General features: G+C 36.7%; 1 protein-coding gene across 1 annotated transcript; it reads right to left on the reverse strand.

Moving 5' to 3' along the window:
* Positions 1–9,040: 9,040 nt before the first annotated feature.
* mob3a (MOB kinase activator 3A) lies at positions 9,041–16,068 on the reverse strand. Its single transcript, XM_051669334.1, has 4 exons — positions 15,897–16,068; positions 14,057–14,631; positions 11,881–12,083; positions 9,041–9,424 (listed from the first exon to the last, which is right to left on the reverse strand). The coding sequence occupies exons 2-4, from the start codon at positions 14,472–14,474 to the stop codon at positions 9,395–9,397; spliced, it is 651 nt and encodes a 216-aa protein (XP_051525294.1). The 5' UTR covers positions 14,475–14,631; positions 15,897–16,068; the 3' UTR covers positions 9,041–9,394.
* Positions 16,069–16,779: the final 711 nt, after the last annotated feature.

Below are 16,779 nucleotides of genomic sequence, written 5' to 3' on the forward strand. Positions count from 1 at the left end.
CAAGTTTTTATAATCTCACGCCCTTTAATGCCCACCTCCTTTCAGTAAGTCCAGCCCCTTGTCCCTGTAAACACGTAGCACACACACCATGAAGAGAGAGAGAGTCACATGGGCAAGTGATGAATGTTGACTATTGCCTGAGGAGAATAGGAATCGCTGCTATGCATAGTCTATTTTTTTTTTTTTTAACTGAACAAAAATACATTAATAAGTTGAAACAAAATACATGAATGGTAATCCTCAAAAATTATGCCGAGGGATCAAATAATCATCATATAAATCGCACATCGTGTGTGTCGAAATGCATTCATTCTGCCTCTCTGCCTTATGCAATATTCTGTAACAGCCAGTTTAACTGTCAAAATCCCCAAATGACTAAGCATGAATTATAATTTCTGATCATCTGGTGCGAACAGGTTTTCTGTCATGACATAAAAGCAATAGCTAATAAGGTTGCATTGAGAAGCTTGTTACAGAATTAGTGACCAGGAAAACATAAATAATTAATGTATTATTTTCTCAAAACTGTACCAAGATAATTAGCCAGTAATTGATTTCTTTGTATTTGAATCATACACAATAACCAGTTTCTCACTCATATCACAAATACATGTACACTGCATCTACGTAGAATTCCTCAGTCTATTCGGGATTGACTTCAAACACTTTGTCACTACAGTTCATACAAATTCTTTAGTTTAAACACTGGCCACCAATATTTACTCAATTTATTCATTTAAACATGACTTATATTACACTGGTTTCCGCCGAGGTTATTTTACTGTGTGTGTGTGTGTATACACTGGCGGCCAAAAGTTTGGAATAATGTACAGATTTTGCTCTTATGGAAAGAAATTGGTACTTTTATTCACCAAAGTGGCATTCATCTGATCACAATTTATAGTCAGGACAATAATAACGTGAAAAATTACTATTACAGTTTGAATTGTTTTTTCAGAACTCTTAAACTACTTCAAAGAGTTCTCATAATAAAATCCTCCACATGCAGCAATGACAGCTTTGCTGATCCTTGGCATTCTAGCTGTCAGTTTGTCCAGATACTCAGGTGACATTTCACCCCACACTTCCTGTAGCACTTGCCATAAATGTAGCTGTCTTGTCGAGCACTTCTCATGCACCTTACAGTCTAGCTGATCCCACAAAATCTCAATGGGGTTAAGATCCATAACACTCTTTTCCAATTATCTGTTGTCCAATGTCTGTGTTTCTTTGCCCACTCTAACCTTTTCTGTTTGTTTTTCTGTTTCTTCTCATAAGGCCTGTACCCCTGAGTCTTCTCTTTACTGTTGTACATGAAACTGGTGTTGAGCAGGTAGAATTCAAAGAAGCTGTCAGCTGAGGGCATGTGAGGCATCTATTTCTCAAACTAGAGACTCTGATATACTTATCCTCTTGTTTAGTTGTACATTTGGCCTTCCACATCTCTTTCTGTCCTTGTTAGAGACAGTTGTCCTTTGTCTTTGAAGACTGTAGTGTACACATTTGTATGAAATATTCAGTTTTTTGCGGGGCAATTTCAAGCATTGTATAGCCTTCATTCCTCAAAACAATGATTGACTGGCGAGTTTCTAGAGAAAGCTGTTTCTTTTTTGCCATTTTTGACCCTATATTGACCTTAAGACATGCCAGTCTATTGCATATGTGGCAACTCAAAAACAAACACAAAGGCAATGTTAAGTTTCATTTAACAAACCAAATAGCTTTCAGCTGTGTTTGATATAATGGCAAGTGATTTTCTAGTACCAAATTAGCAATTTAGCATGATTACTCAAGGGTAAGGTGTTGGAGTGATGGCTGCTGGAAATGGGGCCTGTCTAGATTTGATCAAAAATGACTTTTCTCAAATAGTGATGGGGCTGTTTTTTACATCAGTAATGTCCTGACTATACTTTGTAATCAGTTGAATGCCACTTTGGTGAATTAAAGTACCAATTTCCTTCCGAAACAGCAAAATCTGTACATTATTCCAGACTTTTGGCTGCCAGAGTGTGTGTGTATATATATATATATATATATATATATATATATATATATATATATATATATATATATATATGTGTATATGAAGTCTGAATGAAGACTTTAAATCATGAATAATGTAATTACAGACATTACGCCTTCATTTTTGTTACAGCATATTTTGTGTAAGGCTGCTTTGAAACTATGTGTGTTGTGAAAAGCGCTATACAAATAAAAATGTCCGAGTACTTTTATTTTAATAGTTGTTGCAATATATGGTCCCGGTTTATATTAAGTGTCTTTAACTACTATGTACTAAACACACACAATACAATGTATTTATTATGTAACTACATGACGTTCTGCAAAATTATCACAAGATTCACATTTGCTGCTACTGAGGATACAGATAGGTTTAGGAGTAGGGTTTAGATTAGGGTTATGCCTGTTTTACACTGCACGGCGAAGCAATACGTGAGCCGTATTGACGCAGTTCGTCACAACAATTTCGTTGCAAACAACTGCTGCGCTCTAGACAGAAAATCAAGTTATAAAATGGTTATCAGGAGTGAGCTATTGTTGTGTTACAAACGTGGCGTAAGGGTTTAGAGTAAGGGTTGGGGTAGGGTTAGGTTTAGGGGTAAGTTTAACAGTGTAACTACATATGTAATTAAATGGAGGTTCTTGAAATGTTAGCTCAAGTCAAGTCATTTTGATTTATAGAGCAGATTTGAAAACAACAGAAGTTGTCCCAAAGTACTGTAGAACTGTAGCATAATTTGTAAGGAGATTAGAACAATGCATAGAACATAACAAAATAAAAATATTAAAAATATATATTTTTAAAAGTATTATAAAAATAATAATATAACTGTCTCATAAATAAACTACTTGAAATATTTTCATGTAAATTATTTAGGAAAAATGCATGGATTGTCCACTGATAGAAAAAAAAACTTTAGTAGGCCTACTCTATAAAATATTGATACCATGGATGGATCATTGTCAACTGTCTGATCTTAATCGGAACTTCAACATTCCTTTCCCTTAACAGGATGGAATCTTAATATAGATGGAGGGAATGTTGGGGATCCATAGGCAGATCGCTGACACACCCTGTTGTGACACCTGCACGTTTTACTGACTTGCTGATTTGGCGATATATGGTCAAGAATATCTGATCCTCATGCTGGAGTTAACGAAAGCCTGGGTGATTTTGATCCTTTGAATGAGCCAAGTGAAATAGCTGACATATGAGCCCCAGACATGTGTTGTTATAAAGTAGTTTTACTATCTAAGCCATTTCATTTCATGTGGCGTGTGTGTTGTTGGTGAAACATGACTAAAACGTTCTGGGTTGTGTCAGTAACAATACATTATGCTTTATTTTCTTAGATAGTCTTTGTTATTGTTGCTTAAAATCTTTCAATGCCATTTGTATGGCCTTGTAGGGGCATTTAGGTCAGAGGGGCATCTTGTGACTGTACCTGCAGACTTGTGTGTGTGTGTTTTGGCCTATACATTCACCCATGAAAACAGCACGAAACATTACACAAAGTTCAGTACAGAGCCTGGGAAGAGAGAAGCACATGATGAAATTCCAAGTGATGTTGAAATCAAATCACGTGATGGAGGAGGAACAGAGGGTACTCAGGGTTAACAGAGTGGGGCAATCGCAAAAGGGTCCAAATGGTATTCTAACTCTCCATTGGGTAGCAATGTGTTTTAGAGTCAACAACAGCAACACACACATGTATGTCCCAATGGGGGTCTGTAAGGGTGGAATGTGATTGGAGAAATTCTTTGGGTGTGTTAGGGAGAGTAATGTTAGGTTATTCTGTAAAATGGGATCTTGTTTACAATATGAGAGAAGAGATGGCAGCTCTGCATATGAACGTACAGTGCAAAAAAATATGATTTTTATGGGGAGGGAAAGTGAACGAGTTCCTCATTTGTAGAGAAAGGGAGAAAGCAATGTGTTTGTGTGTATGACTGAGAGTGTGAAAGTGAGAGTGTCTGTGCATATGTTTGGAGAGGGAGATAAAGACAGACGAGCATGCAAGTGTGTGTATGTGAGTTTGCACTGATGGGCATGGCAATCTCTTTAGGGCTTTTGTAGGCCTCTTCAAGGGTGTGTAGTTTTTCTGAGGAGTCAGCTATACATACATACGATAAATGTTATTCTCTCTTCTACTGCAGCACTTAAACCTATCCTGGAATAAAACTCCTGGCAGCAGGAAAACACGAGCAGTTTATGCCTAGAGGCGATTGTCGTCAAAAGCATAGAGCATTTGACAACAGAATAGACAATACCGGCTTAACCTGAGAGTGAATGACAGTCTGGAATGATTACATGTTAAGACTGTAGGGAGTGCACTAAACAAGGCATATATAATTAGCCAAAAAAATAATCATCCAAATAATTACTATTTAATGATTGAAATGAATAAAGTTAAAACCTTTTGTAGCAAGCATTAACTGTGGAGGGAAACCTGGCCTGCCTGTTTGTCCTTTAATTAAAGGAATTTATATCCATTGCAGAAAATATTTTTCTGATTAAGCAATCGGCCCTGGTTCCTGTTTCATAAGTTTGAAGAATTGGTGACATAGCATCACCATATTCTCTATTTAAATATATATATATATATATATATATATATATATATATATATATATATATTTATGGGCCCTGGGCTGCAAGGTCTCGTGGCCCATCAATTTTGAAAACAAATGTTTATATATGTTTAAATATGTGGGCCCCAGAGCTTATGCAAGGCCCCCTCAACAGGGCCCTGTGACTATGAGGGCCCCCAGCCCTCTTATAGGACCCTATAGGACATTGTTTGAGCAACTCTTTAACCTTATAACACCGCACATTTCATATTTGATACATGACTTTCTAAAGCCTCTACATCATCATCACAATGTGTATTAGATGTCTACTGTCTCCTGGTGATAGTTTTCATGCTGTACTGGAAGTAGAAGACCTTGTTATATAATTCTACAAAATAGCTACCATCATGTTTTGATGCACTTATCTTTTTTATGTGAAATCTTTGCTGATTTTGAAGTAAAATTAACAATAACGTTTATTTTGCTACTGATATTTCAAAATTAGTATTTATTTAATTCAAGCTACATGTGCTTAAAATGTCATTATTTTGTAGAAAAATAGGTTTAAACAGGTTTAAAAAATATAATTTTCTGACTATTATTTCATATGTAAGGTTTTATATGGTTAAACTTTATTCTTTGTATAAAAGGGCTGTCGGATAAAAACGTTTATTATACTCTTCATTGCTACAACTGCATGAAGTTATGAAAAAATAATTTGGCTTAGGTGGTTGGGAAAAAGAAAATATTGATATTTTACTTTGTGTGGTTCAAAAGTACTGATTAAACTAGATATGTAAATTTTGTTGAGACAACTTATAATGTTGGTCTAACAAAACTTTGTCTGAAAGTTTAAAATGGTTTTAAATGCTTGAAGTTACAGATTTTTACAGGTTTTACAGAAAGAAAGAAAGAAAGATTGTTACTTTTTAACTACAAATGTTCACTTCCATACATCTCTGTGATGTGCGCTCATGAGAGGGATGACGTAAGCTCGTTGGTAAGGTCACACTTCACGTGGAGTCAGGAAGCGCGTCATTGTTTACAAGAGAAACTTGTGCCGTTCACAAACCAAAACAGTCCAAAATAATTTCAAAACAATATAAAATAAAAAACATTTCCAAATAATAATAATAAAAAAAACAACGTAAACAATGACGCGCTTCTTGACTCCTCCTCCATGTGATGCGTGACCTTACCAACGAGCTTACGTCATCCCTCTCATAAGCGCACATCACAGAGATGTACGGAAGTGAACATTTGTAGTTAAAAAGTATATAAGTACTGTTTTGTTTCTAAAAATAATAAATCGTTTGGGTTCAGAAGAACTTTGTAGACTGGAGTCATGTGGATTATTTTGATGCACCCTAAATATGCATTTTGGATTGTCAAAAAATGGAGGACATTCACTTGCATTGTTTAGAGGAGGAGGCCTGAAATTAAATCCTAAAAGTCTTAAATTCTGTTTTGATGAAGAAAGAAACTCAGATACATCTTGGATGGCCTGAGGGTGAGTAAATTATCAGCAAATTTTCATTTTTGGGTGAAATATTCCTTTAAGAACAGTGGCTGTTCAGCGAACGTGTTTGCGGTTTCTAAACCACATCCATTAGAGACTGATTAATGGGGTGTCGGTTGTCCAAGTGATATTGTGCCCCTTTTTGTTCAGGTTGATTCAGTCACATTAAATCATATTTACTAAAAATAAAACCAGTTTATTAATTCCATACGAAGCACATTTTAGGTTACCTTACATAACTGTTATTTTTTACTTAGGCTATTTTGTTTTTAATTCAAAGTATAAATTATAAAACTGTATGCGGTTCTTCAAAGTTTTAAGATAATGCATAAGAAATTCATCATCATTAGTATTATGATATCTGGGTTAGCAGTCTGACAAAAAGTCCAGCATATTTGAAGCCCAAGACAAACCTATGCAATATTTCCCCGCATTGAATCAGCTTTAAGGAGCTGTTTGATTGCTGCGCAAGCGCGTTTTCAGCTCGTCCTGCACGTATCAAAACACAAGGAACATGTCAACGCTCCGCCCATTGACGTATCATTTCCCTTTACTCATTTCTGGTACATTCCGCACAACAGTATCGTTACTGCAATTCTTACACATTACGTATCACACGGTCAATTTTGCAAATAATGATGAAAGTGAAAGAAAATGTCTGCTGTGGTGCGAATCTGTTCAGCAATGCTGCTGGAATGTAACGGGGCAGTGAGCAGAAGATATTCTTTTGTTAATCCTTTTCTTAACAAGGCTAGACTACAGAACAACTCACCACTATCATGAGGCATTGATTATTATTGAAATAGTGGGTATTTGAACGTTTACGGATTGGCCCCATTCACTTCCATTGTATGTGCCTCACTGTAACCAGATTTTTGCTTTTTTTTTTTACAAGAAAAGGAGGAAAGAGTCAAAATTATTTTTTGTGGTAATCAACATTATGCCACAAATGTTGTCGATTGAGCTTAACTTGTATTGAACCTGGGATATTCCTCAAAATTTCAATTACACAAATCAGTTTTCTTGGGCAGTGGTTTTGTAAGTTAGTTCCAAACGCGTAATTCAAACTCCTCTTAAAGTTGATTATTTTTTGTATACATTTATTTTTATAATTATAAAATGGGGGGGGGGGGGATTATTTGTCTCCTTTCTCTTATTCATGTATACATTTGGTTGGTTTATACGTATTTGTTTTTCTTCCTTCACCTGTACTTGTCTTTATGACTGTATTCATACATTGTTTGATCTTACTGAACATTTATACAGAAAAAAAATCCAGTTTTAGCACCATTTGTGGACTTTTCGGATGGTCCTTTACCCACCATAGGCACATTTTACAACTTATATCCGTGTTAAATTAGCGATCTGGAACGATTTCACAGTGCCGCCGTCTGACCAGCTTAAATACGGGACAAATCACGTGGCAACCCTAGGCCATACATCTAAAGCATCTAATTATCTTAAATCTGTCGACTCAAGGGATGTGCATTCTGTTGGTTTGTAGCTTGACTTCGTAAAAGAGCTTTAACGTACACATTAATTTAACAAACAAAACAGCATGACCTTGATGTTGCAGCCTTCACTCTTCTGTTGCATGACAGTGAGACACGCCCACTCATTACAATAACGATGAACCTTCTGGAAAAATCTTACAATGGGACAGAGTGATTAACTAACAACCTTAACTTCAAAACCTCCAGCCGAAAGTGAAGCGCTTCCCTTGATCTCTCGGCGAAGAGAGGGAGACAGGTAAAATAATTATTTCCGTCAAACATGCAACTCGGCACATATGCCTATTCAGCATGTTAGCCAATCCAAAACAGGTCAAATATCTCTTCAAACCCATTAAAAGTTTGTGCAAAGCACAATTATAATACAGTTTTAAAAGCCGTTGTATAATCAAAAGGTAAACTTAGTTTTAAAAATCCCAATGAATTTGTTCAGATTAGATATTACTGCATGCAGCCCACAATAATGCAAGATTTCATCATCCAGTCTCGTGTGCCTTTGTCACCATCTAGTGGACAGAAACAAACTAGATGGATCAGCAGACTAAAAAGCGCTCAAACTTTAACCGCAATATTTTTAACTGCAGTCTCTAAGGGTACGTTTACACGACAACGATGTACTAAAAATGGAAAAGTTTTTGAAAAGTTTCGCGTACAGACGACAACGCTGTCAAAACGATCCCCGTTCACACGGATCCGCGAAAACGACTAAAAACGCTGTATTATGCATGCCAGGACAGTAATTGGCGATGCCACTTTGTAAAGAAACACTACGCGCCTGCGCACATAAGCATTCTTCCACAGATGGCGATCGCTGGTCGTAGTAGCGATGCAGTAAATCTACACTTTGCTGGAGAAGCGTCGAAAATCTCAAAATCTTGAGCACAGTCCTGTAGTCCGCCATTGTTATTTTGAATGTCTCGCGCGTTGTTTTGAAGTAATCGCGCGCATGCCTATAGACTGAACACGTAATTCGCATGCGCATGACGTCATCGTTTTTGTATGTTTTCACGGAGACGATAACGGTATCGTTTTCAAAAACTTGCACTTTGAAATCCGTTTTCAAAAGTTTGCGTTTTCAGGCCTCAAAACGCCGTTGTCGTGTAAATGAACAGCCAAAACTCATAAAAGTTTTCCGTTTTTAGTTGAAAACGTTGCCGTGTAAACAACCCCTAAAGACTGAAATCAAAACCAGAAAACACAGTGTGCTAGAAAACATAAAAATGTCTTACATTCAAGCAATACAAAGGAAATGATATACCAAGGTAGATGAACTGAATTATATATAGTTGTCACCGCATATCGTCATCCTGTTGCAGCAGAACCTACTTGGAAAGTTTGTCAAAATTACTACAGTGCTAGACACTATTTCCACAGTACTATGACCAATAACTAACGAATTAAAAAAGGATAAATGAGGTACACAGACAAGACAGAATGGGTTTAATATCTCAACCACATAAATAGCCACAAATAAAATCTGCATGTTATAGATTATGAAAAAAAGGAATGATTGAGACAAATTTGGAAAAACTAAAATAACAGTTAATACAGATTTCTAATAAAAATATTCTCCATATGCCTAACACATCCGAATACAGAGATGTCTCTCGCTAAATAGAATAGTACAGTACTTTTAAATGTGTTTAAAAAATAGAGTCTTTGCGAGTTAGCTTTCTGTTCCATACACTTTTAAATGGTTAATTTGGGTGGTTCTTCTGATCTGTGTGGAATGAGAGGGACTGCTTTTTTTTTTTTTCTTCTTCTTCTTCTCTCAGTGGCACATCCGAGATGTCATCTCTTTCTGTTTGGAGAAAGAAACACTGCATCAGTTCACTATAAACCATCATACAAAACCACAAACTTAAAACAACTAAAAATACATTCAGGCGGAAACAGAAAATAGAAATATCTATGATTAAAAAAAAAAAAAAAAAAAAAGACATAAAAACTGCATATCCTCGTCGATTATCTCAATAATTACTTTCTTTTGCATTTATTGATTTAAATATTTGTGATGTTTATGTGAAATTGATAAAGATCATGTTCCCTATTTTGACACCTACTGAGCAAATATAAAAACCTTGAAAACACTATGCAAATAGCCACTGAGCTTGTGATGTCGGTAACAGGACCTGCTGGAGACACCTGATCCCGTGGCATCAATTCAACTGTGACTACTGAAAGAATTAACTGCTGCTTCTATGAACCAAAGAGTTGTTCTGCCATATGAGCTCAGATGCTCATTAACTCCATGAGAAAATGATAGAGGCTGAAATATCAAACGCGCTGACTCAACTTGTCCTTGTACGGCCCAACCAATTAGCGAAGCCATTATAAAACGTGCTTGTTAGCAACTAATCACAAGATGATGCATTTGTGTTTCTTTATCTGTTATTCATTGTTTCTGGCTTTTTGCTCTGTACAGGCTATGGGAAGACACTTTGTCTACTCCCACCCACCTACATAAATAGACACATCTACAGTTGAAGTCAGAAGTTTAAATACACCTAAGCCAAATACATTTAAACTCAGTTTTTTGCTATTCCTGACATTTAATCGTAGAAAACAGTCCCTGTCTTGGGTTAATTAGGATTACTATATTTTAAGAATGTGAAATGTCAGAATAATAGAGAATTATTTATTTCAGCTTTTATTTCTTTCATCACATTCCCAGTGGGTCAGAAGTTTACATACACTTTGTTAGTATTTGGTAGCATTGCCTTTAAATTGTTTAACTTGGGTCAAACTTTTGGGTAGCCTTCCACAAGCTTCTCACAATAAATTGCTGGAGTTTGGGCACATTAATCCAGACAGAACTGGTGTAACTGAGTCAGGTTTGTAGGCCTTGCTCACACACGCTTTATCAGTTCTGCCCACTAATCTTCTATCAGATTGAGGTCAGTGCTCTGTGCTGGCCACTCCAATACCTTGACTTTGTTGTCCTTAAGCCATTTTACCACAACTTCAGAGGTATGCTTGGGGTCATTGTCCATTTGGAAGACCCATTTGCGACCGAGCTTTAACTTCCTGGCTGATGTCTTGAGATGTTGCTTCAATATATCCACATAATTTTCCTTCCTCATGATGCCATCTATTTTGTGAAATGCACCAGTCCCTCCTACAGCAAAGCACCCCCACAACATGATGCTGCCACCCCCATGCTTCACGGTTGGGATGGTGTTCTTCGGCTTACAAGCCTCACCCTTTTTCCTCCAAACATAACAATGGTCATTATGGTCAAACAGTTACATTTTTGTTCCATCAGACCAGAGGACATTTCTCCAAAAAGTAAGATCTTTGTCCCCATGTGCACTTGCAAACTGTAGTCTGGCTTTTTTTATGGCGGTTTTGAGCAGTGGCTTCTTCCTTGCTGAGCAGCCTTTCAGGTTATGTCGATATACGACTCAATTTACTGTGGATATAGATACTTGTCTACATGTTTCCTCCAGCATCTTCACAAGGTCCTTTGCTGTTGTTCTGGTATTGATTTGCACTTTTCGCACCAAACTTCGTTCATCTCTAGGAGACAGAATGCGTCTCCTTCCTGAGCAGTATGATGGCTGTGTGGTCCCATGGTGTTTATACTTGCATACTATTGTTTGTACAGATCAACGTGGTACCTTCAGGCATTTGGAAATTGCTCCAAAGGATGAACCAGACTTGTGGAGGTCCACATTTTTTTTCTTCTGAGGTCTTGGCTGATTTCTTTTGATTTTTCCATGATGTCAAGCAAAGAGGCACTATGTTTGAAGATAGGCCTTAAAATACATCCACAGGTACACCTCCAATTCAGTACACCTCCTATCAGAAACTAATTGACTAAAGGCTTGCCATTATTTTCTGGAATTTTCCAAGCTGCTTAAAGGCACAGTTAACTTAGTGTATGTAAACTTCTGACCCACTGGAATTGTGATATAGTCGATTAAATGTGAAACAATCTGTCTGTAAACAATTATTGGAAAAATTACTTGTGTCATGCACAAAGTAGATGTCCTAAATGACTTGCCAAAACTAGTTTGCTAATATTAAATCTGTGGAGCGGTTAAAAAATTAGTTTTAATGACTTCAATCTAAGTGTATGTAAACTTCTGACTTCAATTGTACATATAAATACAGCATTTAAGTACAAATATTAGCTGCAGGCAATCTAATTTTGTTGTAATTTTCCCATGACACTTCCTAAAGGAAACTGAACAAAATTAATATAAGTAGAGTAGAAACAAATTTCTTTTTTCCTCTCTAAAAACACATGCTTACCAGAGGCTCCAGCTCTTTGTGGTCTATGAGGTTGAATTCAGTAACAAAGTAATAGAAATGTTTGTAACAGGTGTTCACGTGGGCTTCTGCTCCCATCTGGTTCACACAGTCAAAGTGGTGAATGTAGACATGGACAAAAACACGGAATAAACGAGACAAGATCTTCTTCGCTACTTGCATGAAGGTCTTGGGGAATGGCGTACCTAAAAATATCAGGACAACATGAAGTTAAGGGGCAAAAGAATAAAAAAAAAAAACACTGGGTGTCAAATTCATGTACACTTTAAAAATACTTTTTGCTAGCTGAAAAGTTAATGACATATAGTGTGATGATACACATTAAAGTAATAGTTCACCCAAAACTGAAAATGTTCTCATCATTTACTCACCCTCATTCCATCCCAGATGTGTATGAATTACTTTCTTCTGCTGAACACAAATTAAGATTTTTGGAAAAATCTCTCTTGCTCTGTTGGTCCATTCAGTGCAAGTGAATGGTAACCAGAACTTTGAAGCACATAAAGGCAGCATAAAAGTAACCCAAACAACTCCAGTGGTTAAACCCATGTCTTCAGAAGCGATATGATAGGTGTGGTTGAGAAACAGATCAATATTTAAGTCCTTTTTTACTATAAATTCTTATCACTGCACAGTAGGTGGCATTATGCACGAAGAATGCAAATCGCCATAAACAAGAGAAGAACTCAGGAGAGAAGAGAGAGCTTAGAAGGGCTGTTTGAAAGTGGACATTTATAGTGAAAAAGGATTTAAATATTTATCCGTTTCTCACCTACACCTATCATATCGCTTCTGAAGACATGGATTTAACCACTGGAGTCGTATGGATTACTTTTATGCTGCATTTATTTGCTTTTTGGAACTTCAAAGTTCTGGCCACCATTCACTTGCATTGAATAGACCAACAGAGCTGAGATATTTTTTTTCTAAAACTCTTTTGTTTAGCAGAAGAAAGTAAGTCATACACATTTGGGATGGCATGAGTAAGTAAATGATGAGATTATTTAAATTTTTGGGTCAACTATCCCTTTAAATGCATTTGTTTAAGTGCAATAGTATTATTGAAGTGTTTATAAGACTTAGTTTGTTCTCACTGTAATTCTCACTCTTATCAGATTCCAAAATACTGTGTGAAATAACATCAAAAGGTTTATTTTGAGATTAAAGATAGAGCTGAGTTTTGTCACGTCACGTGAGCCTGCTAATACCATAAAAAGTAAAAATAAAGGAAAAAAGTAAATTGAGAACTCTGGCTCTTTGTAACTCTCTTAATACAATTTCATATCTCTTCTCTAATCTGCACATCCTAATAAGACTACAAAATGTGTCTCATCTGAGCCATGTGCTGTGACACATTACAAATCGCAGATTCATATTTCTGCAGTAAAGTTTATTTATAGTGTGCTGCAATATGGCCTGAATGCAGACAAGCATCTTCTTATACATGGCAGATTCTGCGACTTGCTCGTCTTGTTGCATTCTAAGAATCAGTCCCATACACAGCCCTGGTCTATTTATATCCCACCGTAAATTACATGACCTGATTTGAAAGGCAACACAGACGTCAGATGGCAGGTTGTGGATAATGAGACAAAGCCAGCGGAAGCTGGGAAGTTCTAGACATCTTAAACAACAGTCACAAGTACAGAGGACTCATGCACTTGCAAGCAGAGGTTTTCTGTGATTTGAGATTCTGCATCAAATGTTAACAATTTACTATTTATGTGGTGCCTAATGATGGTCTTTTTTTACATCAATACTATACTAGATGTGTTATCAAATTTCTGTTGCCTATGGCATTCTAATGACCAATATAAATTTAGGTTTGAAGGACTAAAAATACATGAATTAAATACAGGGCAGGAAGGATGAACTTTGTTTTAAGTCCCACCATTCATGAAAAACTTAGATCTACCATGATTTACTGTCAGCAACCCACCCAAATCGATATAAAATCAACAATGTAAATGAACTGCAAGTTGGATTTGATGGAAATGATCAATAATACCTTGTATTTAAAGACAACTTTGGCTATGAAGTTGATTAACAAAATAAAAAGCACCCAGTTTCCATCAAATAAAGAAAATGCTGGTTTGAAATTTAGTGTAAAATTGTTGGTGAACAGAGGCTTTCAATTTGTTGATCACTTGGTCCTTACCGACATTAGTGGGGAAGATCTGTTCATTGTTGATCTGCACCTCAATCCAGTCCATTAGCAGGCTCATGTATTTGGGCGCAGGGAGAGCAGTGGGCTTCTTGTACTTGTGTTCGTCCTGCCAGCGGTACTCGTACTTGGGCCCGCCAGACATAACAGGGCAGGTCTGGTCTGTGCAGGAGTCACTGATGGTGCCGTAGATGAGGTTGATGCGGTTAAAGAAATCCACCACATGAACGGCCACCCAATCGTTCAGGTCTTCGCCGTGCGGCAGTTGCACTGCCTGCTTCAGGTCCAGGCCAGCATTAAGGGATGCCTGCGCTTTCTTGTGTAGCTCAAAGCGCTGCGTTCCAGGCTCAAACTTCCGCTTGGGCCGGAATGTCCTGTCCTTGTTGAAGACTTGCTTTAGAGCCAGGGACATGTTTGCTGGGGGAGTGGGGGGTGGGGGGGGTAGGTGGGTACAGGATTGCTGAGTAATCTGTTTTTGTTTATTGTTACTAAAATGTGATTAACATTAAAGGGGATATAAACAGGGACAAGGCTTTTTAGTATCTCTGATTGCACTCTGAGGATGGATGCTGAATGAGAGATAATAGAGAAAGGGAGAGAAAATAAAAAAGGTCAAACTTCGTCTCCTCATATTCCAGAATCCGCCCATTTACAGCCCAAGGGTAGACAAAACACATAAAAAGAGTGCCTGAGATTTTCTGTCTGCTCTGGCACTGAAATAACTATATAACTCTGGATCAGCATTCTTATAAAAATTATAATTTACAAATACAGGCTCTGAATCTCACATTCTTACACTTACAAACTCAAGGATTAATTTCAATTTGAGTGGGAAAATTACACAGTAAGTGTGTATCAAATATGGAACATTTTATTTATTTAGTAGTTTATTTGACAGGGACAATGGACAGTCGAAGACTGCCCCAGAATTAGCTACAGAGCTCAATTTCATCTGTAGTCCCTGGGCAGAAAAAATAAATACTTTACAATAAGCTTGTATTTGTTAACATTAACAACTGCATTAGGCATCATGAAATAACAATGGACAATAATTATAGCATTTAATTAATCCTGGTCAATGTTAATTCACAAAAATAGCCTACTATTTGTATTTGTTAGTTCATGATGCATTAACAAATGTTAATGTATAAAATGTTTCATTTTAAAAAGCTATTACTATATGCTATAATTGACATTAACAACATTAATAAGAGCTGTAAAATAATTGTTCACTGGTTGTTAATGTTAACGAATGTAGTTAACTAATGTAAATAAAGTGTTACCAACAAAAATAGCCAATTTCAAACAAACTGAACTAATGTATTTGAACGGCATGAAAAAGATATGCAAGTTTACACCACTGTACAGGTTGTGCACAGGCTTTATATTAAGAATTTTTAGGGGAATTATTGAGTTCCTGTTGGGCACCATTGGTGGCATTTACTGGTCTGAACGGCAGGGAGATTCCACCATCATATGTAATATCTACGTCACATGTTCACGAATACCATATCTAGATACAAATTCAAATGTTTAAGTTTAATGCTTAAACTTAACTGAAAATGTACATTCCTGAATGAATGAATGAATGCCAGTAGCACATATCAAAAGCGAAACAAACTTGTTGCTTCTCGTCTGTCTAAACGCTAATTCCGTGTGACGATGTCGTTTGTAATGGCGCGAACAGAACTGATAATCGCATACATTTAACGTACAAACAAACATATTTGTGACATCTGTCAATGTGCTATTAAAAAAAAAAACAAAACAAAAAAACAGTTTTGTTGACGAAATGTTTTCTTAGCATACAATGAAGAACTTTAAACAAACTTACCGAGCGAGCGCCTTTCTTGTTCCGCTTTGATGTGAACCGCCTTTTTATTCCACGTTCGATTTCGCTGCTTCTTCAATAACGTTTGTTGTTATTATAGTTACATTGTATTTGCATCTGTTGAAGACTTAAAAGGAACGTGGTCTTCGTACTATAGCTATTATTCAGTCTACACTTTCTGAAGGAACCACAAGCCCCTCCCTGCTGAGTAAAGTACACTTCCTCTAGTGAAACATCAGTTTGGACTGCCATTGAACATCGAGAAAGGAGGTATAAATACATTTTAGTACCTATAGTAATCTAAAACAGTGAATACATTTGAGATATTTAAAATTAAAGGAAAAGATCACCCAAAAATTAAAATTCTCTCATCATTTACTGTCTCATTTACTCTCTCACTGTCCTCCCAGATGTGTGACTTTCGTTCTTCTTCTGACCACAAACGAAGATTTTTAGAAGACTATCTCAGCTCTGTAGGTCCATACAACCCAAGCCAACAGGGTCTAAAACTTTGAAGCCTAAAAAAGCACATAAAGGCAGCATAAAAGCCATGTCTTAAGAAGCGATATGATATTTTGATTTTGGACTGCAGTACCCATTTTAAACACTTGATTTCCATGTTACATATTGCTCATTTAAATATTGATCTACAGTGTTTCTCACCCCCACCTATTATATCGCTTCTGAAGACATAGATTTAATCACTGGAGTCATATTGATTACTTTTATGCTGCCTTTATATGCTTTTTGTGCTGCAAAGTTTTGGACCATGTTGACTTGCATTGTGAGGACCTACAGAGCTGGGATGTTCCAGAGAGTCTTTTATTTAGGTCAGTTCATTAAGTGATGAGCTGTTTCCTCAAAAAAGCAGTTTATTCAGCACACT

This window comes from Myxocyprinus asiaticus, chromosome 33 (assembly GCF_019703515.2).
Source record: "Myxocyprinus asiaticus isolate MX2 ecotype Aquarium Trade chromosome 33, UBuf_Myxa_2, whole genome shotgun sequence".
NCBI classification, from domain to species: domain Eukaryota; kingdom Metazoa; phylum Chordata; class Actinopteri; order Cypriniformes; family Catostomidae; genus Myxocyprinus; species Myxocyprinus asiaticus.

Excerpts from the sequence above, each read along its gene's own strand:
- mob3a (XM_051669334.1), bottom strand. The coding sequence starts at position 14,474 with ATGTCCCTGGCTCTAAAGCAAGTCTTCAACAAGGACAGGACATTCCGG. Across the intron at positions 12,084-14,056 it reads GATCTTCCCCACTAATGTCG|GTACGCCATTCCCCAAGACC; the intron begins GTAAGGACCAAG and ends TGATATTTTTAG. Across the intron at positions 9,425-11,880 it reads ACAAAGAGCTGGAGCCTCTG|AAAGAGATGACATCTCGGAT; the intron begins GTAAGCATGTGT and ends TTCTCCAAACAG.